The sequence below is a fragment of the Cetorhinus maximus genome, chromosome 20 (assembly GCF_964194155.1).
Source record: "Cetorhinus maximus chromosome 20, sCetMax3.hap1.1, whole genome shotgun sequence".
In the NCBI taxonomy this organism is placed as follows: Eukaryota; Metazoa; Chordata; class Chondrichthyes; order Lamniformes; family Cetorhinidae; genus Cetorhinus; species Cetorhinus maximus.
In genome coordinates, this window is record NC_135898.1 from 28,547,074 (window position 1) to 28,574,378 (window position 27,305).

Genomic DNA, 27,305 nt, shown 5'->3' on the forward strand with positions numbered 1-27,305 from the left:
ATTGCATCCAAACTTACACCTCTTTTGAAAAGTGTATTTTTTCCCTTCAATTTCTGATCACATTTATTTGCATACTACTGAACACAAAATCTGCCATGAACCAGTGCAATTGGGCAACATTTTAGAAATTAATTTAAAAATAGAATTTGCTTTGAGAAGTATTCCTTGATATATCTAGGAGTGGTAAGTCAGTAACATTTGCTTAACACACCTGAAAATTGGTTTATCACAAAAGTGAGCGTTTTAAATAAGTATCAATCCACTGCCTCCAAGCAACATAATTTTAAATGTAAGTGACTTAAAGTAAACAAAATTATTTTCTGTTAGATTAAGCTATTGTAGCCAGTTCCTTAGTAAATTAAAACAATCATTCAAATCCATTCAAAACAAAGCTGTTAGTGTCTTTGCTTCCACAAGTTCCAGCTTAACATTTGACACCGGCTCGAAAGCCTGCTAATGAGTGGAATTAACAGAAACTTGCGCTGGTGAAACTCCAAGCCCTGGTGTTAATTGAAAAGTAAGAATTAAGGATTTTTGGGAAGGAACTAATGCGCCTGTAAACACTAGGGAGCGAATTTTAACCTAACTCACCAAGTGGAAAACTCATGGAATCAGGTGGAAAATTAATGACATTAATGGAAAGCAAAATTGGGCAGTGTGTTGCTCTGAAATGGCGGGTTAGACTGAAATTGTATCCTCAATTTCCCATGAACTCCTCACTGAGTCAGAGACACCACCTTTGTTGGGGAGGGATGCACTTCTCCACTTGAGAGAATTTGAAAAGAAGTTTACAAAAGACCGCTGACCTTCCTAGAGACATTGAAGTAAGTGGGTTTGATTAGTTTTTACAAACTTAATATATATTATTTTGCTTCCTGCATTGACATAAGTAAATCTTTACGCGTAATATGGATAAAGCAACTTTTTATCTTTAAGGGTAAATTCAGTAATTCCACACTCCAGGTGGGGAACTCAGCTTGAAGAGAGCATTACATACCACATTTTTAACTAACTTTTTTCAAGCCCATGACACTTCAAGGGAACAAGTACCAAAGTGGAGGTAAGCATCAGCCATTTGGCAGGATACATAGAGAGTGAATGTGATATTTAGCAAGGTTGGTAGACGTGGGCCATCATGTCCAGGACTTTGGAAATATTAGTGTGTGCCCCGATATTTGGGAATATTACAGTGTGTGTCCTGATTGTTGGGAACATTACACTGTGTGCCCTGATGTTTGGGAATATTACAGTGTGTGTCCTGATGGGAATATTACAATGTGTAGCCTGGAATTTTCAGAATATTGTGGTGTGTGACTTGATGTTTGGGAACATTACAATGTATGTCCTGTTGTTTGTGAATATTATGGTGTGTGTCTGGACTTCGGGAATATTACACAATGTGTCTTGATGTTTGGGAATATTACAGTGTGTGTCGTAGATTTGGGAATATTGCAGAGTGTGCCCTGATGCTTGGGGATATTACAGCATGTATCCTGAGTCTGGGACATTCAGCAGGTGAGGTTTTGGGATCAGACTGGATGGAGAGGAGACCTTACAGAGCCCACTGCCCCAGAGGGGAGAGAGAAGCCTCAAGACCTATACCACTGCTGCCTGGTGCCTTCTGCCACCTTTCCTATGACTTTCCCAGGAAGTAGCAATAAATGAGATGGAGGGGGATAATTGCAATGGGGACCCTGCTGTCATTTACTCATAGTCGCCAGAGAAGGGGTGGCCAACAATGGTGCCAGAGTAAAAGGAAAAGTTGATGAGGCAGTAGGTGGCCAACCCATCCAAGTGTTCCTTCATTCTGGGCTGGATAGTGTCATTCAAGACTTCTGAATGACATTAGAGGTGCGGAGATTCCTACCTGTACCTCTGCTGGCCTGAGGACCATGTACTCATCGCTGAGTGGAACAGCACTGAAATAGTGGGAGGTCTCTGAGGAACTCTAAGGGAATCATTTGTGATGCCAGTTTTATCAGATAAAGTTAATGAGAATAAAAAGACTTTTTTTCTTCATCGTTGCTGGTGCTCTAATCTGCTTCAGTTCTATATAATACTATGTTTAAATGGGAATTTTAAGACAGGTTTTTTCAACTGACAGAAAACAATTTGCTCTTTATAAAAATTAATGGTGTGTTTTCTTTTCATTTCAGACGGATGTTGCCAATACAATGTGTGGTTATAAAACCCTTAATCAAAATGTAAGTACTTTTAACATTTTTAAAATGTTATGTTTTATTTTTCTTTCTGTTACAGCCATTCCCTACCTCTTCTCCTAAAATTGTAGTTTCTGGCTACACCTCAAACCAGCCACTCGTCATGTGTGATGCTCAGTTGGGTCCCTCCCCTCCGGTCCCTCCCCTCCCCCCCACCAAGAGTCACTTGGCTCCAGACCTCATTATAGCCTTAAGAAAAGAACTGAATTCCAGAGGTGTGCTGAAAATGACTCTTTTTGACATCAAGTCTGCAACTGACCGAGAGTGAGATAAAAAAAAAAGACAATGGGGGTTCGGCAGAAAGTTTTCCAGTGGCAGGAGTCATTTATATAGATCATTTACCTGCTGAGAAGCAGCTTCAAGTTTCAAAAATAGTGTTTCTGGAAAGTACTGATGCAGTCCCCAAATTGCAAAAACAGATGGCAGTGCGGAGTGCTTGGATGGCTGTGAATGAAGGCAAGCTATCTGAGGTAATTCAAAAGAAACAAAATATGCAAAATGTAAATGAAGCTGGTCTACAAAAATGTTCACATTTGAACTGAACTGGAAGATTTGAAGTGCAAAATTAAGCTGAGTCAACGAAACGATGCAGTGAAGCCCAGAGTGAGTTGGCACGAAGTCAACAAGAAAATAAACAGTTTAAGGAACAGTTGATTGCCCTTCAAGATCAAATGCAAAAGAAATGCGTAGTCATTCAGCATCATGAAGAAATGAATGGTGTCTTAAACAGCAGAATGGAAGCACAGCAGAAGAAACTCAAGGAGACTATTGAATTACAGGAAAACTCAAGATGAAGCAAGCGAGCTTTTCAAAGATAAGAAAAGCCTGTTAAAAGACCTTCACACGCTACAAGAATCCCTCAGGTCAAAGTTTATTCCCCTGGGAAATTGCGAAGAGGAACAAAATTAATTTAACGTCACTCTGAACAAACTGAAGAACCAGTTGGCAGAGAAGACTCAGCAATGTTCAGTATTCCAGGAGAAGGCCGAAAGCTACAAGAAACAGACTGAAGAACTGAAGAACTAATTGAATGGAAAATAGAAGACACTGAAAGGAAAAGCTTTCAGATAACGAAGCCATGAGTAACACAACCCTAGCAAAACTGGAGTCAATGGGAATCAGAGGGAAAACGCGCCACTGGTTGGAGTCATGCCTAGAACAAAGGAAGATGGTTGTGGTTTTTAGAGGTCAGTCATCTCAGTTCCAGGACATAACTGCAGGAGTTCCTCAGGGTAGTGTCCTTGGCCCAACCATATTCCGCTGCTTCACCAATGACCTTCCTTCCATCATAAGGTCAGAAGTGGGGATGTTCGCTGATGATTGCACAATGTTCAGCAGCATCCGCGACTCCTCAGATACTGAAGTAGTCCATGTCCAAATGCAGCAAGACCTGGACAATATCCAGGCTTGGGCTGACAAGTGGCAAGTAACATTCACACCACACAAGTGCCAGGCAATGACCATCTCCAACAGGAGAGAATCCAACCATCGCCCCTTGATGTTCAATTGCATTATCATCCCCGACTATCAACATCCTGGGGGGGTTACCATTGACCAGAAACTGAACTGGACTAGTCATATAAATATTGTGGCAACAAGAACAGGTCAGAGGCTAGGATTCATGTGATGAGTAACTCACCTCCTGACTCAAAGAACAAGAGCAAAGAAAAGTACAGCCCAGGAACAGGCCCTTTGGCCCTCCAAGCCTGCGCCGATCATATTGCCCATCAACTAAAACATTTTGCATTTCCAGGGTCCGTATCCCTCTATTCCCATCCTATTCATGTATTTGTCAAGCTGCCTCTTAAACACCAAAGCATGCCCACCATCTACAAGGCACAAGTCAGGATTGTGATGGAATACTCTCCACTTGCCTGGATGAGTGCAGCTCCAACAACACTCAGAAGCTTGACACCGTCCAGGGCAAAGCAGCCCGCTTGATTGGCACCACATCCACAAACATTCATTCCTTCCACTGCCGACGCACAGTAGCAGCAGTGTGTACCACCTACAAGATGCATCGCAGGATTTCATGAAGTTTCCTTAGATAGCACCTTCCAAACCCACCACCACTACCATGTAGAAGGACAAGAGCAGCAGATAGATGGGAACACCACCACCCGGAAGTTCCCCTCCAAGTCACTCACCATTCTGACTTGGAAATGTATTGCCGTTCCTTCACTGTCGCTGGGTCAAAATCCTGGAATTCCCTCTCTAACAGCACTGTGGGTGGTACCTCATGCACCACATGGACAGCAGCGGTTCAAGAAAGTAGCCCACCACCACCTTCTCAAGGGCAGCTAGCAATAAATGTTGGCCTAGCCAGCGAAGCCCACATCCCATGAATGAATAAGAAAAAACAATTACAGAACTGAAAAATGTTAAGACTTCACCGGAGATAGATCAAACAGTGAAACCAAAATGAAAGACAAGGACAGAGTTCTGTTGCAGACAGAGAAAGAAAAGACAGAAATAAGATCAGAAAATGTAAACCCAACACTGAAGCACAAGGAGCTAGGTGAAGAAAAAGCACTGGATGGCTCAGGCGCACTGAGAACCATTGAGCTGAATGAAAAGATCCATAAGCTTGCTAAGTGACCTGAAAATAAAACAGCAAAGAAATGTTTGGCTGCAATAGGGAAACAAGTGGAAATGAAGGCTCCATTTGCAAAATGTATGCGTCCAGCAAGAAGATGGCAGACACCATGGAAAAAGAAAATTCAAGTCCACTCTAGGAACGAGTGGAGTGCACATTCCCTTGGGAAGGAGCAAGACAAACCCACAGTGTCCAAAAAAAGCGGACGGATTGTTAATAAAGAGAAACACAACTCAAAGGAGCACACAAAGCAAATCAAATGGAGAAAACCAAGTACCAGAAACACAGAGCACCACTACCACTCCTCAAAACACGACAGGCCAAGGTGTGGAAGGACTGTCAAGCCTCAAGACCATCTGAATTTATAAAGTCAGAGACTTGAGGTGGAGGAGAAGGGATAGCAAGTAAAGATTGTTTTATACTCTGTTGGAAGGGAGGAAAGTTTTCTTTTTGGAAAAGAAAGAGGGATTTTGTATGATGTTCCACGCGCTTGCATGCCATTGTAATGTAAAGGTGCTTGGCAGAGCAAGGGTTAATGTGTGACTGGAGAATAGCACCGCCCACTGTATGATGTATAGAGTCACATGGTATTAGACTAAGAGAGAACATTCTAGAAGCAGCTGGTGACAGTTGGTAGCAGTACCATGCATGCCATTAACTGGGATCTGTACATAGTTAAAAATTAACGATAAATGGTTCATGTTTAAATATGCAAGTCTTAAGATCTCATTATTGAGACATCAAATAAACCCAGAGCACAACATCTGGCACAAAAGTTTGCGGTTATTAGAGGCACTGTGGAAGTACCTTCACTACACGGACTACAGTGTTTCAAGAGAATACCATCTCAAAGGCAACTAGGGATGGGCAATAAATACCAGCCTCGGTAATGCTAAGTACTGAGAATCTGTTTCTAATAACCTTGAATGATTGTTGGCAGGTTATTCCAAATCTAAGCATGATGAGACCTAAAGTAAACAACATTGAGCATGTTGTACAGGCACAGAATGGGCACAGCAATGACAAATTTAGCAGGGCAACAGCCCCCGCCTGATTTTTGCAGGGATTTGAGTTGCCGATAATTTACAAAAGTTGTATTTCCCATGTATAGATTGGTTAAGAGTCCAATGTACATGTTGGTTACTGATTCTGTATCCTGTGTGCAGGCTGGTTCTGAGTCCTGTGCACAGGCTGGCTCTGCATTTCGGAGTCCTGTGCGCAGGCTGGTTCTTGTGCGCATCTGGTTCCCAGCCTTGTGTGCAGATGGTTCTGAGTTTCTGGCTCCTGTGCGGAGGCTGTTCCAAGGCCTGTGCGCAGGCTGGTTCTGAGTCCTGAGCGCAGGCTGGATCTGAATTCCGTGCACATGCTGGTTCCTGTGCGCTGGCTTGTTCGAAGCCCTGTACGCATATTGGTTGAGTCCTGTACACATGCTGGATCCTTTGCGCAGGCTGGTTCAGTGTATTGTGCGCAGGCTGGAGCCAAGTACGCATGCTGGTTCCAGTGCACAGGCTGGTCCTGGGTCCTGTGCGCAGGCTATCCCAGGTCCTGGTCACAGGCTGGTCCTGGGTCCTGTGCACAGGCTATCCCAGGTCCTGTTCACAAGCTGATCCTGGGTCCTGTGCGCAGGCATTGTTCAAAGTATTATGCGTATGGTGGTTCCTAGTCTTGTGCGCAGGCTGGTTCCACATCCTGTGCGCAGGCTGGTTCTGCGTCCTGTGTGTAGGCTCGTGCCGAGACCTGTGCGCAGGCTTGTTCCAAGTCCTGTGTGCAGGCTGGTCCTGGGTCCTGTGCTCAGGCAGTTTCGTGTCTTGTGCGCAGGCAGTTTGGTGTCCTGTGCACAGGCTGGTTCAGTGTCCTGTGTGCAGGTTGGTTCAGTGTCCTGTGCGCAGGCAGTTTATGTGACCTGTGCGCAGGCTGGTTCTGTGTTTTGTGCGCAGGCTGGTTCCATGTCCTGTGCACAGGCTGGTTCCGTGTCCTGTGCGCAGGCCGGTTCCGTGTTCTGTGCGCAGGCTGGTTCTGTGTCCTGTGCACGAGTTGGTTCTGGTGCACAGGCTCCTACGTGAAAAGTTCACTTTTTTCTTGATTCTTGTCTCATTGGTGGAGAAGGTTCTGATCTCCATTCAGTACTTGTGTATCAGAAGTTATATTTCATCAAACTATTAAGAGGATTTGATCCATATTTCACATTTTATCCACAGCGTTTGAATCTCTTTCATATCATCTACGTCGGTGGGTGCACAGATGCAGTGCTGAATTGGTTCTTGGGACACTATGCAGCAATGGCTGGCCTTCTGCTAGGTATAATTGCACCACAGGTAACTTTGGCTTTATTATGGGCTTATTTCATGATCAAAGCATGAAATCATCAGGACTTTCCCAAATGTTGCTTGTGTAGACTTGGCATGGTACCCTGCGGATCTGCATGAAACCCAAGCCCCCAGCTCCCACGCAGACTCACCAGCCTTAATCCATGAGTGAATGAGACACTAGTGTTTGCTTCTTTCTGTCATTCAGCACAAGAAGCTCATTAAAAATCAAAGCTAAAGAGAAGGTAGACAGTTAAAATACAAAATAAATCCTGATAGGCAAGACATCCACTTTTTGTAGAATCGTAGAATGGTTAAAGCACTGAAGGAGGCTATTCAGCCTGTAGTGTCTGTGCTGGCTCTCTAAAGGATCACTTTGCCTAGTGCCACTTCCCCACCTTTCCTGCATAGCCCGGCAGGTTTTTCTTTTTCAGATAATGATCTAATTCCCTCTTGAGTGCCTCGATTAAACCTGCCTCCGCTACACTCTCGGGCAGGGCATTCCAGATCCCAACCACTTGCTGTGTGAAAAAGTTTTTCCTCATGTCACCATGATTCTTTTACCAATTACCTTAAATCTGTCCACCCTCATTCATAATCCTTCCACCAATAAGAACAGTTTCCTTTTATCTACTCTTTCCAGACCCCTCATGATTTGAACACCTCTATCAAATTCCCTTTAATTTTCTCCAAGAAGAACAGCCCCAATGTCTCCAATCTATCTATGTAACTGAATTTGCTCATCCTTGAAACCATTCACGTGAATCTTTCCTGCACCTTCTCTAATGCCTTCACATCCTCCTTAAAGTGTGGTGCCCAAAACAGGACACAATATTCATTTGAGGCTGAACCAGTGTTTTACACAGTTGTAACATGCTTTCGTACTCTAGGCTCCTATTTATAAAGCCCAGGATGCATTTTTTTATTATTCACAAGCCATGCGTGTCACCGGCTAGGACAGTATTTATTGCTGATCCCTAATTGCTCTTCAGAAGGTGGTGATGAGCTGCCTTCTTGAAGCACTGCAGTCCTTGTGGTATAGGTACACCCACAATGCTGCTAGGAAGGGAATGGTTTATTAAGCACTCTTGCAACCTTTTGTTATTGTCGTATTGTGAAAGCAGAGTCCAGAACTAAGGAAATTCCAGTAAGATTCCTTAATAATGCCCTGAAGTGCTGGGTATTTCACAGCAGTGAACAGATTTTTGTGATCCTAATGACTTTTACACTAGTGCAATTTACATAGTGACTTTATCCCAGGAGGGAGGCGGTGTGTGTTAGATGAAGAGTGCGATGTGGACAGGTAGTACAGTACACGCATAGAATCCAAAGATGACTGCTGATGTGGAAGACTATTCACCTCATCTTAAATCCTCCATCCAGAGAGATCCAACGCAACCCCTCTCCCATTGTATATCCATTTGTTTCTTAAATGATTCCAAGGTTTTGGCCTTCATTTCTCTATATAGAAACTTATTCAACTCATTGATTACAAATTGTAGATAAGAATTTTTGAATATTTAACCTTAAATTATCTTCTACTAGCTTGGATCTGTTCCCTAATTCTACTTGCACAGTTTAATTTAAAACCAGCATCTGAGTAATATTCCTTAACAACTGACTAGTGGCTCTGCATTAGTTGTTAATTTCATTAGACCCTATCTTTATTCTTTCTTACTTAAAAGTGTGGAAATGATTAAATACATCACAGACCTTTTTATTTGTGAACTCTAATTAACTTGTATCTTTTCTCTGGATCCTGATAACTGTTAAATCATTAGAAATAGGAGCAAGAGTAGCCCATCCAGCCCATTGAACCTGCTGTGCCATTCAATAAGATTATGGTTGATCTGATTGCAGCCTTAACTCCACTTTCTTACTTTCTTACCTGCTCCTCCTGCCACCCCCCCAAACATAACCTTTAATGCCCATATAGATCAAAAATCTGTCTAATTCAGCCTTGAATATATTCAATGACCCATCCTCCACTGCTTTCTGGGGAAGAGAATTCCAAAGACTAACTATCATTTGAGAGAAGAAATTCCTCCTCATCTCCATCTTAAATGGGAGACCCCTTAATTTTAAACTTATTTTCCCCACGAGGGGAAACATTTTCTCAATATTTAGCCAGTCAAGCCTCCTGTGAATCTTGTATATCTCAATAAGATCACCTGTTATTATTCTAAACTCCATTGAGTATAGGCCATAGGCCCAACCTGCTCAACCTTTCTTCATAAGACAACCCCTTCATCCCCGTTCAGAAGTGTCAATGGGGGAGTATTTCAGGGATTGTGACCATAACTCTGTAAGATTTAAGGTAGTCATGGGAAAGGACAAAGATGGACCAGAAATAAAGGTCCTGAATTGATAAGACAGGATCTGGCCAAAGTGGACTGGGAGCAGCTACTTGTAGGAGAGCCTACATCAGACCAGTGGGAGCCGTTCAAAAAGGAAACAGTGAGTGTTCAGGGAAACCATATTCTCGTATAGTTGAAGGGTAGGACCAACAAGTTCAGGGAACCCTGGATGTCAAGGGGTATAGAGGATTGTATAAGGAAAAAAAGGAGGCTTATGGCAGATACAGAGGGCTGAAAATAGCAGAAGCCCTAGAGGAGCATAGAAAGTGTAGGGGGGTACTTAAAGAGAGCAAAGAGGGCATGAAAAAACACTGTCGGGCAATATAAAGGAAAGTCCAAAGGCATTTTATAAATATATTAAGGGCAAGAGGATAACCAGGGAAAGAGTAAGGTCCATTAGGGACCAAAGTGGCAATCTGTGTGTGGAGCCGGGGGACATTGGTGAGGTTTTAAATGATTACTTTTCATCTGTGTTCACTATGGAGAAGGGCAATGTAGGTGTAGAAATCAGGGAGGGGGACTGTGATATACTTGAACAAATTAGCATTAAAAGGGAGGATGTATTAGCGGTTTTAGCGGTCTTAAAAGTGGATAAATCCCCAGGCCCAGGTGAGATGTATTCCAGGCCTCTATGTGAGGCAAGGGAGGAGATTGCAGGGGCTCTGACACTAACTTTCAAATCCTCTCTGGCCACAGGAGAGGCGCCAGAGGACTGGAGGACAGCGAATGTGGTACCATTATTCAAGAAGGGTAGTAGGGATAAACCAGGTAATTACAAGCCAGTGAGCCTAACATCAGTGGAAGGGAAACTATTGGAAAAACTTTTGAGAGACAGGATTAATCTCCACTTGGAGAGGCAGGGATCAATCAGGGGTAGTCAGCATGGCTTTGTCAGGGAAAGATCTAATAAATTTGATTGAATTTTTCAAGGAGGTGGCCAGTTGTGTAGATGAGGGTAGTGCGGTTGCTGTTGGGACCCTTGCTGTTTGTATTATATATCAACAATTTGGACGTGAACTTGGAAGGCACGATTGGGAAATTTGCAGGTGACGCAAAGATTGGCCGAGTAGTGGATAGTGTAGAGGAAAACCATAATCTCCAAAACAATATAGATGGTTTGGTGGAGTGGGCGGTAAAGTGGCAGATGGATTTTAACATAGAGAAGTGTGAGGTCATACATTTAGGGAGGTCAAACAGTTACAGGGATTACACAATAAATGGGAATATACTAAGAGGGGTAGATGAAGTGAGAGATCTTGGCATAAAGTACACAGGACCCTGAAGGCAGCAGTTCAAGTCGACAAGGTTGTAAAGAAGGCATATGGAATGCTCTCCTTCATTGGCAGAGGTATAGAATATAAAAGTAAGGATATAATGTTGGAATTGTGTAAAACACTGGTGAGGCCACAACTGGAATATTGTGTGCAGTTCTGGTCACCACATTACAGGAAGGACGTAATAGCTCTGGAGAGAGTGCAGAGGAGGTTTACAAGAATGTTGCCAGGGTTAGAAAAGTGTAGCTACGAGGAGAGATTGGATAGGTTGGGGTTATTTTCCTTAGAACAAAGAAGGCTGAGCGGCGACTTGATTGAGGTGTACAAAATTATGAGGGGAATAGACAGAGTGAACAGGATAAAATTGTTTCCCTTGGTGAAGAATTCTAGAACCAGGGGACATAGATTCAAGATAAGTGGCAGAAGGTGTAGGGGGGACATGAGGAAGAACTTTTTTACGCAGAGAGTAGCGGGTGTCTGGAATTCGCTGCCCAAATTGGTGGTAGAGGCAGAAACTCTAAACTCTTTTAAAAAGTACCTGATCTGCACCCTAAGTGCTGTAAGCTACAGGGCTATGGGCTTGGTGTAGGAAGGTGGGATTAGAAAGGGCACCTGGGTGTCCTCAGGCTGGCATGGACAAGATGGGCCGAATGGCCTCCTTCTGTGTTGTAACTTTTCTGTGGTTCTATGTCATCTACATGAACTTCAGTAAGGTTTTTGACAAAGTCCCACATGGGAGAATGGTCAAGAAGTTAAGAGCCCATGGGATCCAGGGCAATTTGGCAAACTGGATCCAAAATTGACTTAGTGGCAAGAGGCAGAGGGTAGAGGTCGAAGGTTGCTTCTGTGATTGGAAGTCTGTGACAACTGATGCACCACAGGGATCGGTGCTGGGACCCTTGCTGTTTGTAGTGTACATTAATGATTTAGACATGAATATAAGAGATATGATCAGTATGTTCACAGATGACACGAAAATTGTTGGTGTCGTAAATAGTGAGGGGGAAAGCCTTAGATTACAGGACTATATAGATGGGCTGGTAAGATGGGCAGAGCAGTGGCAAATGGAATTTAATCCTGAGAAGTGCGAGGTGATGCATTTTGGGAGGACTAACATGGCAAAGGGAATACACAATCAATGGTAGGACCCTAGGAGGTACGGAGGATCATATCCATTTTTTATCTTGGTGTACATGTCCATAGATCCCTGAAGGCAGCAGCACAGGTAGATAAGGTGGTTAAGAAGGCATATGAGATACTTGCCTTTATTAGCCGAGGCATAGAATATAAGGGCAGGGAGGTTATGTTGGAGCTGTATAAAATGCTAGTTAGGCCACAGCTGGAGTACTGTGTGCAGTTCTGGTCACCACACTATAGGAAGGATGTGATTGTACTGGAGAGGGTGCAGAGGAGATTCACAAGGATGTTCCCTGGGCTGGAGCGTTTCAGCTATGAAGAGAGACTGGATAGGCTAGGGTTATTTTCCTTAGAGCATAGAAGACTGAGGGGAGACCTGATAGAGGTATACAAAATTATGAGGGGCATAGATAGGGTAGGTAGGAAGAAACTTTTCCCTTTAGCGGAGGTGTCAATAACCAGGGGGCATAGATTTAAGGGGCAGGAGGTTTAGTGGGGATTTGAGGAAAATGTTTTTTACCCAGAGGGTGGCTGGAATCTGGAACACACTGTCTGAGGGGGTGGTAGAGGCGGGAACCCTCATAACATTTAAGAAGTATTTAGATGAGCACTTGAAATGGCATAGCATACAGGGCTATGGGCCAGGTGCTGGAAAATAGGATTAGAATAGATTGGTGCTTGATGGCCAGAACAAACACTATGGGCCGAAGGACCTGTTTCTGTGCTGTATAACTCTATGACTCTACCCCAGGAATCCCACTAGTGAACTTTCTCTAAACTGCTTCCAAAGCAAGTATCTCCCTCCTTAAGAAAGGAGACCAAAACTGTACACAGTACTCTATATGTGGTCTCACCAATGCCCTGTACAGTTGTAGCATGACTTCCCTACGTGTATACTCCATCCCTTAGGCAATAAAGACCAACATTTCATTTGCCTTCCTAGTTACTTGCTGTATCTGCATGCTAACTTTTTGTAATTCATGTATGAGGACACCCAGATCCCTCTGTACCACAGCATTCTGCAATCTCTCTCCATTGAAATAATTTTCTGCTTTTCCATTTTTCTGCCAAATTTTTGCCCGCTCACTTAACCCATCTATATCCCTATGCAGACTCTTTGTATCCTCCTCACAAGTTGCTTTTCTATCTACCTTTATATCATCAGCAATGCAATTTGGTCTGTCAATTCATCTGAGTCAGTAATATGGATCATAAATAATTGAGGTCCCAGTACTCTAGTAGGACTCTACTAGTTACAGTTTGCCAACCTGAAAATAACCTGTTTATCCTGACTCTCTGTTTCCTGTTAGTTTGCCGATCCTCTATCCATGCTAATACATCATCCACAATATCATCAGCTCTTACCTAGTGTCATAACCTTTTATGTGGTACCTTATTGAATGCCTTTTGAAAATCCAAATACACTACACCTCCTGGTTCCCCTTTAACTGCCCTAGGTTTGTTACATCCTCAAAGAACTCGCATAAATTTGTTAAACATGATTTCCTTTTCACAAGATATTTGATGCTAATATAATACATAAATAATATGTAATATATTCCCATTATAATGTTTGATGCTGCCTGATTGTATTATGATTTCCTAAGTTTCCTACTACTACTTTTTTAATAATGATTCTAGCATTTTCCCAACGACAGATGTTAGGCCAATTGGCCTATAGTTTCCTGCTTTCGGTCTCCCTCCTCCTTTGAATAGAGGTGTTACATTTATGGTTTTCTAATCCACAGAGTCTTTTCCAGAATCTGAAACATGTTGGAAGATTACCACCAATGCATCCACTATCTCTGCAGCCTCTTCCTTTAATACCCTAGGATACAGGCCAGGTCCAGGGGACTTAACCACCTTTGGTCTCATTAGTTTTCTCAATTTTTTTTTTGTCATTGTTTAATGCCTCCCTTTTTTTTCCCGCTTGATTTTCTTCTATCCTTGGGATGCTTTTTGTGTCTTTTACTATGAAGACAATACAAAATACATGTTCAAATTCTCTGGGTCCCTTGTTTCCCATTGTAATTCACCAGTCTCGCCCTCTAAGGGACCAATGCTCACTTTAGCTACTCTTCTCCTTTTCATATACTTGTAGAAGCTGTTACTGCTTTTATATTTCTTGCTATTTTTCTCTTACCTTAATTTTTCTGTCTTCATTAATTTTTTAATCACCCTTTGATGGTGCCTAAAATCTTCCCAATCTTAATACCTATCACTAATTGTTGCAGCATTGTACACCATTTCTTTTGATTTCATACCGCCCTTAACTTCCTTAGTTAACCACAGATGGTGCACCCTTCTCATTGAGTATTTCTGCATCAATGGAATATATCTTTGTTGAAGTTATGATGTATCTCCTTCAATGTCTGCCACTGCTTATCGACTGTCATACCTTTTAACCTATTTTCCTATTCCATTTTAGCCATCTCTGTCTTCATCCCCTTGTAATTTACTTTATAACAAAGAACAAAGAAAAGTACAGCACAGGAACAGGCCCTTCGGCCCTCCAAGCCTACGCCGATCATATTGCCTGTCAAACTAAAACATTTTGCACTTCCAGGGTCCGTATCCCTCTATTCCCATCCTATTCATGTATTTGTCAAGCTGCCTCTTAAACACCACTATCGTACCTGCTTCCACCACCTCCTCTGGCAGCAAATTCCAGACACTCACTACCCTCTGCGTAAAAAACTTGCCCCGCACATCTCCTCTAAGGTTTTCTCCTCTCACTTTAAATCTATGTCCCCTAGTAATTGACTCTTCCACCCTGGGAAAAAGCTTCTGACTATCTACTCTGTCCATGCCACTCATAATTTTGTAGACTTCTATCAAGTCGCCCCTCAATCTCCGCCGCTCTAGTGAGAACAATCCGAGTTTCTTCAACCTCTCCTCATAGCTAATAACCTCCAGACCAGGCAGCATCCTGGCAAACCTCCTCTGCACCCTCTCCAATGCCTCCATATCCTTCTGGTAATGTGGCGACCAGAATTGCACGCAATATTCCAAGTGTGGCCTAACCAAGGTTCTATACAGCTACAGCATGACTTTCCAGCTCTTATACTCAATACCCTTGCCGATGAAGGCAAGCATGCCATATACCTTCCTGACTACCTTTTCCACCTGCGTTGCCACTTTCAGTGACCTGTGGACCTGTACATCCAGGTCCCTCTGCCCGTCGATGCACGTAAGGGTTCTGCCATTTACTGTATAATTCCTATCTGTATTAGACCTTCCAAAATGCATTACCTCGCATTTGTCCGGATTAAACTCCATCTGCCATTTCTCCGCCCAAGTCTCCAACCGATCTACATCCCGTTGTATCCTTTGACAATCCTCTTCACTATCTGCAATTCCTCCAACCTTAGTGTCGTCTGCAAACTTACTAATTAGCCCAGTTACATTTTCCTCCAAATCATTTACTTATACTACAAACAGCAAAGGTCCCAGCACTGATCCCTGCGGAACACCACTAGTCACAGCTCCCAATTCAGAAAAGCACCCTTCCACTGCTTCCCTCTGTCTTCTGTGACCAAGCCAATTCTGTATCCATCTTGCCAGCTCACCTCTGATCCCGTGCAACTTTACCTTCTGTACCAGTCTGCCATGAGGGACCTTGTCAAAGGCCTTACTGAAATCCATGTAGATAACATCCACTGCCCTTCCATCGTCGATCATCTTTGTCACTTCCTCGAAAAACTTGATCAAGTTAGTGAGACACGACCTCCCCTTCACAAAACCATGCTGCCTCTCACTAATACGCCCATTTGCTTCCAAATGATAGTAAATCCTGTCACGAAGAATCTTCTCCAATAATTTCCCTACCACTGACGAAAGGTTCACCGGCCTGTAATTTCCTGGATTATCCCTGCTACCCTTCTTAAACAATGGAACAACATTGGCCATTCTCCAGTCCTCTGGGACCTCACCCGTAGCCAGTGAGGATACAAAGATTTCTGTCAAGGCCCCAGCATTCTCCTCCCTTGCCTCCCTCAGTACTCTGGGGTAGATCCCATCTGGCCCTGGGGACTTATCCACCTTAATATCCTTCAAGACGCCTAAGACCTCCTCTTTTTTGATCTCAACAAGACCCAGGCTATCTTCACACTCTTCCCTAGACAAATCAACCGCTAAGTCCTTCTCTTTGGTGAATACTGATGAGAAGTACTCATTTAGTATCTCTCCCATTTCTTTTGGCTCCACATACAGATTCCCACCTCTGTCCCTGATTGGGCCTACCCTTTCCCTGGCTTCCCTCTTGCTTTTTACATATGTATAAAAGGCCTTGGGATTTTCCTTATCCACCAGTACCTTGAAACTTACTGAATTATGGTCACTTTTCCTGAAATGCTCCCCTACTGAAACTTTGACCACCTGGCCGGGTTCATTCCCTAATACCAGGTCCAGTGTTCTCCTTCCCTAGTTGGACTATCTACATATTGTCTCAGGAAGCCCTCCTGGATGCACCTTACAAATTCTGCACCATCCAAACCCCTAGCACTGAGTGATTCCCAGTCAATATAGGGAAAGTTAAAATCACCCACCACAACAACTCTATTGCTTTTACATCTTTCCAAAATCTGCCTACATAACTGTTCCTCAATCTCCTGCCAGCAATTGGGAGGTCTATAGTAAACCTCCAACATTGTGACTGCACCCTTCCTATTCCGGAGCTCTACTCATATTGCCTCGCTGCATGAGCCCTCCGGGGTGTCCTCCTGTCGTACAGCTGTGATATTCTCCTTAACCAGAGGTGCAACTCCCCCACCTCTTCTACATCCCTCGCTATCCTGAAACATCTAAATCCTGGAACGTTTGTCTGTCAATCCTGTCCATCCTTCAACCAAGTCTCTGTAATAGCAATAACATCATCGTCCCAAGTACTAATCCAAGCCCTAAGCTCATCTGCCTTGCCTGTTATACTTCTCGCATTGAAACAAATGCATTTCAGACCCCCAGTCCCACTGTGTTCAGTAATTTCTCCCTGCCTGCTCTTCTTCTTAGTCCTACTGGCCATATTCACTAGCTCCCTGTCATTTATTTTGCCTGCTGACCTATTGCTCTGGTTCCCACCCCCCGCCATACTAGTTTAAACCCTCCCGAGTGACACTAGCAAACCTTGCAGCCAGGATATTGGTGCCCCTCCAGTTTAGATGCAACCTGTCCTTCTTGTACAGGTCCCACCTGCCCCCGAAGAGATCCCAATGATCCAGATATCGGAAACCCTCCCTCCTACACCATCTGTTCAGCCACGTGTTTAGCTGCACTTCCTATTTCTAGCCTCACTGGCACGTGGCACAGGGAGTAATCCTGAGATTACAACCCTAGAGGTCCTGTTTTTTAACTTTCTGCCCAGCTCCCTGAACTCCCACTGCAGGACCTCGTCACTCTTCCTGCCAATGTCGTTAGCACCAATGTGTACCACAACCTCTGGCTGTTCTCCCTCCCACTTTAGAATGTCCCGTACCCGATCAGAGACATCCTGGACCCTGGCACCAGGGAGGCAACATACCATCCTGGTGTCTCTTTCAAGACCACAGAAGCACCTATCTGAGCCCCTGACTATAGAGTCCCCTGTGACAATTGCTCTTCTGTGCTTTGACCCCCCCCCTCCCTGCTGAACAACAGAGCCAGCCGTGGTGCCACTGCTCTGGCTACTGCTGTTGTTTTCCCCTGATAGGCCATCCCCTCAACAGTATCCAAAACGGTATACCTGTTAGAGAGGGGGACAGCCACAGGGAATTTCTGCACTGACTGCCTGCCCCTTCTAGCGGTCACCCATCTATCTGTTTGTACCTTTATTTAAGTTTAAGACTCTAGTTTCAAACTCAGATTTTTCACCCTCAAACTGAATGTGAAACTCTACAATGCTATGATCACTCTTACTTAGAGGATCCTTTACTATGAGCTAATTAAATCCTGTCCCATTGTACATTACGAGATCTAAAATAGCCTTTTCTCTGGTAAGTTCCAGAATGTATTGTTCTAAGAAACACCCCAAATATACTCTATAAACTTATCCTGTAGGCTACCTTTGCCAATTTGATTGGTCCAATCCATATGAAAATTAAAATTACCCATGATTATTGTAGTGCCTTTCTTACAAGCTCACGTTATTTCTTGATTTATATTTTGTCTTAGAGTGTAGCTACTGTTATAAACTACACCATCAGTGACTTCTTTCCTTGGCTATGTCTTATCTCCACACAAACTGACTCTATATTCACATCCTAGTTGCGGTGTCTTTGCAACCAAGCTTCTGTACTGGCTATCATATCATACTCATTTATTTCTATTTATGCTATCAATTCATCCATCTTGTTATGGATGCTGTGTGCATTCAGATAAAGAGCCTTTAACTCTGTCTTTTTACCATTTTTTCCTCATTCTGACCTGATTTGCTGGTGCACTCTTATGAGCGACATGAATAACTGAAGTATGACAGGAAGGTACAGAGAGTGCAAACTTAAGAGTGCACAAACAGATAAGGCCAGATTTTGCAAAAATGATTAAAAGACAGAATTAAAGGCTCTGTATGCACATAGTAATTGTAACAAAATGGATGAATTGACAGCTCAATTAGAAATAAATATGTATGACCTGATAGCCATTACAAAGACATGGCTGCAAGGTGACAAAGGCTGTGATCTGAATATTTAAGGGTATCAGATATTTCGGAAGGACAGGAAGCTAGGAGAAAGTGGAGGTTGGCTTAAATGGGGTCTCCCAATTAAGACGGAGATGAGGAGCATTTGTTTCACTTGAGGGTTGTTAGTCTGTGGAACTCTCTTCCTCAGAGAGCAGTGGAGACAGAGTCATTGAATAGTTTTAAGGCTGAGTTAGATAGATTCTTGATTGACAAGAGAGTCAAAAGTTATAGTGGATAGATAGGAAAGTAGAGTTGAAGCCACAATCTCACAGCCATGATCTTATCGCGTAACAGGCAAGAGAGGTTGAAAAGCATATTCCTGCTCATAATTCGTATGTTCGTATTTAACAGTCCCAGTGTGGTTCAGGTGAAGACTGTCTCAACAGTAGAGCTCTCTTTTCCCAGTACTGGGCCAGTGCCCCATGAATTGAAATCCATTTCTCCCAAACCAATCTTTGAGCCATACATTCAACTCCGTGATCTTATTTACCTTCTGCCAATTTGCTTGTGGCTCAGGCAGTAACCCAGAGGTTATTGCCTTTGTGGTTCTTCTTTATAATTTAGCCTGAGCTGCTCATACTCTCTTAGCAGAACCCTTTCCTAGTCCAACCCAATGTTATTGGGACCCACGTGGGCCGCATCAAGTGGATCTTTCCCCTCCTACTCTAAGTCCCTCTCCAGCCCCGAGGAAATGTCCTTAATCCTGGCACCAGGCAGGCAACACAGCTTTCAGTACTCTCACTCTCAGCTGCAAAGAACAGTATCTATCTCCCTGACTATGCAGTCCCCTACTACAATTACTCCCCTCACTTGCCCTGTGGGCAATTTTTACATCCTCCCTGCAGTCCCTGCTCACAAGCTGCACGAGCCATGAACCTGTTGGACAACTGCAAAAAATGAGGCACTTCCACTCCATAGAACATAAAACCATAGAACACTACAGCACAGAAAAACAGACCATTCGGCCCTTCTAGTCTGTGCTGAAATATTATTCCGCTAGTCCCATTGACCTGCACCCAGTCCAAACCCTCCAGACCTCTCCCATCCATGTATCTATCCAATTTATTCTTAAAACTTAAGAGTGAGCCCGCATTTACCAGGTCAGATGGCAGCTCATTCCACACTCCCACCACTCTCTGAGTGAAGAAGTTCCCCCTAATGTTCCCTTTAAACCTTTCCCCTTTCACCCTAAAGCCATGTCCTCTCGTGTTTATCTCTCCTAATCTAAGTGGAAAGAGCCTACACGCATTTACTCTGTCTATACCCCTCATAATTTTGTAAACTTCTATTAAATCTCCCCTCATTCTTCTACGCTCCAAGGAATAAAGTCCTAACCTGTTTAATCTTTCCAGGTAACTCAACTCCTGAAGACCCGGCAACATCCTAGTAAATCTTCTCTGCACTCTTTCCATCTTACTGATATCCTTCCTGTAGTTAGGCGACCAGAACTGCACACAATACTCCAAAGTTGGCCTCACCAATGTCTTATACAACCTCACCATAACATCCCAACTCCTATACTCAATACTTTGATTTATGAAGGCCAGTATGCCAAAAGCTTTCTTTACAACCCTGTCTACCTGTGACGCCACTTTCAGGGAATTATGTATCTGAACTCCCAGATCCCTTTGTTCCTCCGCACTCCTCAGTGCCCTACCATTTACTGTGTATGTCCTACCTTGGTTTGTCCTTCCAAAATGCAACACCTCACACTTTTCTGCATTAAATTCCATCTGCCATTTTCTGGCCCATTTTTCCAGTTAGTCCAGATCCCTCTGCAAGCTTTGAAAGCCTTCCTCGCTGTCCACAATGCCTCCAATCTTAGTGTCATCAGCAAACTTGCTGATCCAATTTACCACATTATGATCCAGATCATTGATATAGACAACAAACAACAATGGTCCCAGCACAGATCTCTGAGGCACACCACTAGTCACAGGCCTCCAGTCTGAGAAGCAATCATCCACTACCACTCTCTGTCTTCTCCCACACAGCCAATTTCGAATCCAGTTTACAACCTCTCCATGGATACCAAGTGTCTGAAACTTCTGAACTAACCTCCCACGTGGGACCTTGTCAAAGGCCTTACTAAAGACCATGTAGACAACATCCACAGCCTTTCCTTCATTTACTTTCTTGGTAACCTCCTCGAAAAACTCTACAAGGTTCGTTAAACACGATCTACCACCCAAAAAGCCATGCTGACTATCCTTAATCAGCCCTTGGCTGTCCAAATAATTGTATATCCGATCTCTCAGAACACCTTCCAATAATTTACCCACTACTGACGTCAGGCTCACTGGCTGTAGTTACCTGGTTTACTTTTGGAGCCTTTTTTAAACAACGGAACAACATGAGCTACCCTCCAATCCTCCGGCACCTCACCCGTGGCTAAGGACATTTTAAATATTTCTGCCAGGGCCCCTGCAATTTCTACACTAGTCTCCCTCAAGGTCCGAGGGAATATCATGTCAGACCCGGGGGATTTATCTACCTTTATTCGCTGTAAGGCAGCAAGCACCTCCTCCTCTTTAATCTCTATATGTTCCATGACACTACTGCTTGTTTCCCTTCCTTCCTCATACACTATGCCAGTTTCCTGAGTAAATACTGATGCAAAAAAACTGTTTAAGATCTCCCCCATCTCGTAAGGCTCCACACATAGACAACCACTCTGATCTTCAAGGGGACCAATTGTGTCCCTTACTATCTTTTTACTCTTAATATACTTGTAGAAACCCTTCGGATTTACCTTCACTTTATCTGCCAAAGCAACCTCATGTCTTCTTTTTGCCTTCCTGATTTCCTTCTTTAGTATTTTCTTACATTTTCTATACCCTACAAGTACCTCATTTGCTTCTTGTTGCCTATACCTGCTATACACCTCTCTCTTCTTCTTAACCAGATCGCCAATATCCCTTGAAAACCAAGGTTCCCTATGCCTGTTAACTTTGCCTTTAATCCTGACAGGAACATGCAAACTCTGCACTCTCAAAATTTCGCCTTTGAATGCCTTCCACTTACTGAACACATCCTTGCCAGAAAACAACTTATCCCAATCCATTCTTCCTAGATCCTTTCTCATTTCCACAAAATTGGCCTTTCTCCAATTTAGAATCTCAACTTGAGGACCAGACCTATCCTTATCCATAATTAACTTAAAACTAATGACATTGTGGTCACTGGACTCAAAATATTCGCCTACACATACTTCTGTCACCTGACCTGTCTGGTTCCCTAATAGGAGATCAAGTATTGCATCCGCTCTCGTTGGTACCTCCATATATTGATTTAGAAAACTTTCCTGAACACATTTGACAAACTCCAAGCCATCCAGCCCTTTTACAGTATGGGAGTCCCAGTCAATATGTGGAAAGTTAAAATCTCCTACTATCACAACTTTCTGTTTCTTACATCAGTCTACTATCTCTCTACAGATTTGCTCCTCCAATTCTCTTTGACTATTGGGTGGTCTATAATACAACCCTATTAGTGTGGTCACACCTTTCCCGTTCCTCAACTCCACCCATATGGCCTCTGGGCTGTCCTGTCTACGCACAGCTGTGATATTTTCCCTGACTAGTAATGCCACTCCTCCCCCTTTCATCCCTCCCCCTCTATCACATCTGAAACAATGGAACCCTGAAACATTGAGCTGCCAGTCCTGCCCCTCCTGCAACCAAGTCTCACTAATAGCAATAATGTCGTAATCCCACATGCCAATCCACGCCCTAAGCTCATCTGCCTTTCCGACAATATTCCTTGCATTGAAATAGATGCACCTGAGAACATTTCTATCATGTACAAACCTTTGATTTCTGTCTATACATGCATTCCTCGCATGACCTTTATCCTCCTCCACCTCACTATCTGCTCTAACACTCTGGTTCCCCTCCCCCTACAAATCTAGTTTAAACCCCCCGGAGCAGCACTAGCAAACCTACCCGCAAGGATGTTAGTCCCCCTCCAGTTCAGATGCAAACCGTCCCGTCGGAACAGGTCCCACCTTCCCTGGAACAGAGTCCAATTGTCCAGAAACATGAAGCCCTCCCTCCTGCACCATCTCCTTAGTCACGTATTTAGCTGCATTATCTTCCTATTTCTAGCCTCACTAGCACGTGGCATGGGTAGCACTCCTGAGGTCACAACCCTGGAGGTCCTGTCCTTCAACTTTGCACCTAACTCCCTAAACACTCTTTGCAGGACCTCCTCCTCCTTCCTATCCACGTTGTTGGTCCTTACATGGACCACGACATCTGGCTGCTGACCCTCCCTCCTGAGAATACTGAGAACTCGATCCGAGATATCGCGGACCCTGGCACCAGGGAGGCAACAGACCATCCGGGATTCTCGATCTCTCCCACAGAACCTCTTATCTGTCCCCCTAACTATCGAATCCCCTATCACTACTGCTCTCCTCTTTTCCCTCCTTCCTTTCTGAGCTGAGGGTCCAGTCTCGGTGCCAGAGACGCGACCACTACAACTTGTCCCTGGTAGGTCGTCCCCACCAACAGTATCCAAAACGGTATACCTATTGTTGATGCGAACGGCCATAGGGGTTCTCTGCTCTTTCTGTCTATTCCCCTTCCTTCTCCTGACAGTCACCCAGCTACCTGCCCCCTGACTTTTAGGGGTGACTGTCTCCCTGAAACTCCTGTCTATTACTGCCTCTGCCTCCCGTAAGATCCAAAGTTCATCCAGCTCCAGCTCCAGTTCCCTAACTCGGTTTGTCAGGAGCTGTAGCTGGATGCATCTTTTGCAGGTGTAGTCATCAGGGACAATTGTGTTGTCCCAGACTTCCCACATGCTGCATTCAGAGCACTCGACTGCCCTAACTGCTGCCTCCATTACCTACTCCTAATTTAATTAAAGGAACTTACCCGGCCTTACCTCACTGGGAGCAAGCTCGTCCTCAGCCTCTGCTCGCCGAAGCCTCTCGAGCCAAAGCCTCAAAGCTCCACTCCTTCACTGGGCCACTCACACGCTGGTCGCTCCTCTTCAGCTTCCCCTCCTTTTATTTTCAATCTCCCAATCACCTCTCCTCTCGCGCTGTTTTCAATCTCCCAATCACCTCTCCTCTCACACTGTTTTCAATCTCCCAACTGACTGTCCTCTCGCGCTGTTTTCAATCTCCCAATCACCTCTCCTCTCGCGCTGTTTTCAATCTCCCGACTGACTCTCCTCTCGCGCTGTTTTCAATCTCCCGACTGACTCTCCTCTCGCGCTGTTTTCAATCTCCCGACTGACTGTCCTCTCGCGCTGTTTTCAATCTCCCAATCACCTCTCCTCTCGCGCTTTTTTCAATCTCCCGACTGACTCTCCTCTCGCGCTGTTTCCAATCTCCCAATCACCTCTCCTCTCGCGCTGTTTTCAATCTCCCAAATGACTCTCCTCTCGCGCTGTTTTCAATCTCCCGACTGACTCTCCTCTCGCGCTGTTTTCAATCTCCCAATCACCTCTCCTCTCACGCTGTTTTCAATCTCCCAATCACCTCTCCTCTCGCACTGTTTTCAATCTCCCAATCACCTCACCTCTCACGCTGTTTTCAATCTCCCGACTGACTCTCCTTCTCGCGCTGTTTTCAATCTCCCAACTGACTCTCCTCTCGCGCTGTTTTCAATCTCCCAATCACCTCTCCTCTCACGCTGTTTTCAATCTCCCAATCACCTCTCCTCTCGCGCTATTTTCAATCTCCCAATCACCTCTCCTCTCGCGCTGTTTTCAATCTCCCGACTGACTCTCCTCTCGCGCTGTTTTCAATCTCCCAACTGACTCTCCTCTCGCGCTGTTTTCAATCTCCCAATCACCTCTCCTCTCACGCTGTTTTCAATCTCCCGACTGACTCTCCTCTTGCGCTGTTTTCAATCTCCCGACTGACTCTCCTCTCACGCTGTTTTCAATCTCCCAACTGACTCTCCTCTCGCACTGTTTTCAATCTCCCAATCACCTCTCCTCTCACGCTGTTTTCAATCTCCCAATTGACTCTCCTCTCGTGCTGTTTTCAATCTCCCAATCATCTCTCCTCTCGCGCTGTTTTCAATCTCCCGACTGACTCTCCTCTCGCGCTGTTTTCAATCTCCCAATCACCTCTCCTCTCACGCTGTTTTCAATCTCCCAATTGACTCTCCTCTCGTGCTGTTTTCAATCTCCCAATCATCTCTCCTCTCGCGCTGTTTTCAATCTCCCAACTGACTCTCCTCTCGCGCTGTTTTCAATCTCCCGACTGACTCTCCTCTCGCGCTGATTTCAAATCTCCCAATCACCTCTCCTCTCGCGCTGTTTTCAATCTCCCGACTGACTCTCCTCTCATGCTGTTTTCAAATCTCCCAATCACCTCTCCTCTCGAGCTGTTTTTAATCTCCCGACTGACTCTGCTCTCACGCTGTTTTCAATCTCCCAATCACCTCTCCTCTCGCGCTGTTTTCAATCTCCCAACTGAATCTCCCTACCTCCTCAATCCCCATACCTGCCTCATTTGCAGTCACATCCTCCCTGATTCACCACAGCATCTGATGCTCAGAGAAAAGCTCATCAACTTGGAGCCAAAGTTACTCACATTGCAGACACTCCTGTAGATGTGGTTGCTGTGGATCACACTGGTGGCCTCCAGCGCCCACAAGCTACAGCTGCAATACATCACCTGCCCTGCCATCTTTACTGTGTTTTATTTAACTAATTAGGTTTCAAATTTTGAAATGTGATTATTTGTAGTTATATTAGGGAGTTTAATTAGTTAAGCAATAAATTTAATACTTTGCTTATATCTCAGTTTAAACCATTGCCACAATTTAGAGAGAAAAACTATTAAAACTCTCCAACTGCTCACTTAATTAATGCCTCTGCACTTAAGATCTCAGTTTTCGCTGTTTCTGACTCCCTCTCTCGGACCACTCCTAATGTGTAAAAGACCAGAGCAGCACCTCCTCCCTCATTGCACCAAATTCCCTTACTTACCAAATTCCCAGAGTTAAACACTCGATCTGGCTGCACTCAGCCAAGCTGGACCTTCATGCTACCTACTTAGTTAAAATGAGGGTACTGTATTGCCAATCACTTCCTAACAGTGGTATTTTTGATTTTAAGTAGAGACAGGAGGAGAAAGATGTGTTGATTAGTAACACTTGTTGATGAGAATTGGCTCTGCATATGAAGTGTTAGTACTAAGGTTCTCCTTTGATTTGAATTGACTGCATTATTCCTACTTCACAAGTGCAGATTGTATATCTGCAGCAATATGTAGGACAGGCTTTCTCTTGAATTATGTTTTTAGAACTTGTTTAACAAGATTATCCCAGGAGAAACCTACTTAGTAATAAAAGCATTGCAAGTCAATATTAAAACCCTTTTATTGTGCTCTTTTGAAAACTCTTGAGACAAAAGAAGCAATAAAATCTGAGCCTCTGACAGGAAACTTCTTTAATTTTCTTATATTATTGCAGAGTGATAGACAAGTGCGATTTTTCTATACTCCACTGACACAAAACTGCGCAGCTCTGCTCCTGGTATGATGTCTCAACTGCGACACTAGCAGAGCCCAGGCTGTATGCCTCCTGTAGAGCCTCCATTCCTGCCTTTAAATGTCTGCTGTAAAATTAAAAGAGAATTGTTGTTCTCAGCTGTGCTGTAAAGAGATACGAGGGAGGGCAAAGGCCCAGTTGGGATCTTTGTCTCATTTCCTTGTCCTTTCTCCATTGTGCCTGTGCCCCATCTCTAAAAGAGCTAGTGGTACAGAAGAGTAGAAGCTATATTACTGGAAAAGTAATTCAGGGGCCTAGATTAATGATTCAGAGACATTAGTTTAAATCCCACCTCACACCTAGGGTATTCAAATTCAGTCAATTAAATAAATCTAAAATAAAAAGTTGGTATCAGCATTGGTGACCATGAACCAACTGGATTGTTAGAAAGATCCATTTGGTTCAATAATGTCCTTTGAGGAGAGCTTACCCAGACTCCAGACTCCAGTAATGTGGTTGACTCTCAACTGCACAGTTCTTATGGAGACAAAGTCCGATCTAGGCACTGAGGACACCCTTTATTGCGTTGTGTAGCACTACCATCCTGTTAAATGGGATACTTTTAGAGCACAACTTGAAGCACAAAACTTGGTACCCATGAAGAGCCCAGCCCCTTCAGGTCTACACCCACTCACTCCCCCCACCCCCATGCCCTCAGTATTCATACGCTCCCACTCACTGCCCACCCGCACCCCCAACACCACCACCACCACCCTCAGGTACTCCTACACTCCCACTCGCTCCCTTTCCCCTCACTCAGGTACTCTGACATTCCCATAAACCCCCTTATCTTCACCATCAGGTACTTGCACACTCCCATTCACTGCTGCCCCCAATACCCCTCTAGGTACACCTACCATCTTCTAGACTAATGCCATTTCCCAGCTCTCTTCTCGGCTAATTTAAATTCTGTGATCTTTCTTCATGCTTTCAGTTATTATCCAGTGCCTTTTTTTGTACTCGAATTAACATCAAACATCACTTGTGATGTAACATTTTTCATTGGAAAAACACTCTGTATAACATGTTCACTCCGATCTGTGCTTTATGTTTTGAGTGCTTAACTTCAGACCGGCCTTTGATGTATCCATTGGAACAATCAGCCCATGTTGACTCTATCCTTTGCTCTTATCATTGTGAATATGTTTTTTAATTGCCATGTTGACCTCTTCAGTTCGATAAGTTTTCTTTATTCTCTGATTTTAATAGTCATTGCAGGTTAGTTGGTCTGCTGTCTAGTTGCTCTA

At 44.1% G+C, this 27,305-nt stretch overlaps 1 protein-coding gene across 4 annotated transcripts in view; it reads left to right on the forward strand.

Moving 5' to 3' along the window:
- The window catches only part of tspan15 (tetraspanin 15), a 225,293-nt gene that overhangs the window by 180,948 nt on the left and 17,040 nt on the right, over positions 1-27,305 (forward strand). For all 4 annotated transcript variants that reach the window (XM_078565822.1, XM_078565823.1, XM_078565824.1 and 1 more), the window contains 2 exons: positions 2,157-2,204; positions 7,014-7,130. In XM_078565822.1, coding sequence (XP_078421948.1) covers positions 2,157-2,204; positions 7,014-7,130 — 165 coding nt within the window. The remainder of the gene's footprint in view (positions 1-2,156; positions 2,205-7,013; positions 7,131-27,305) is intronic.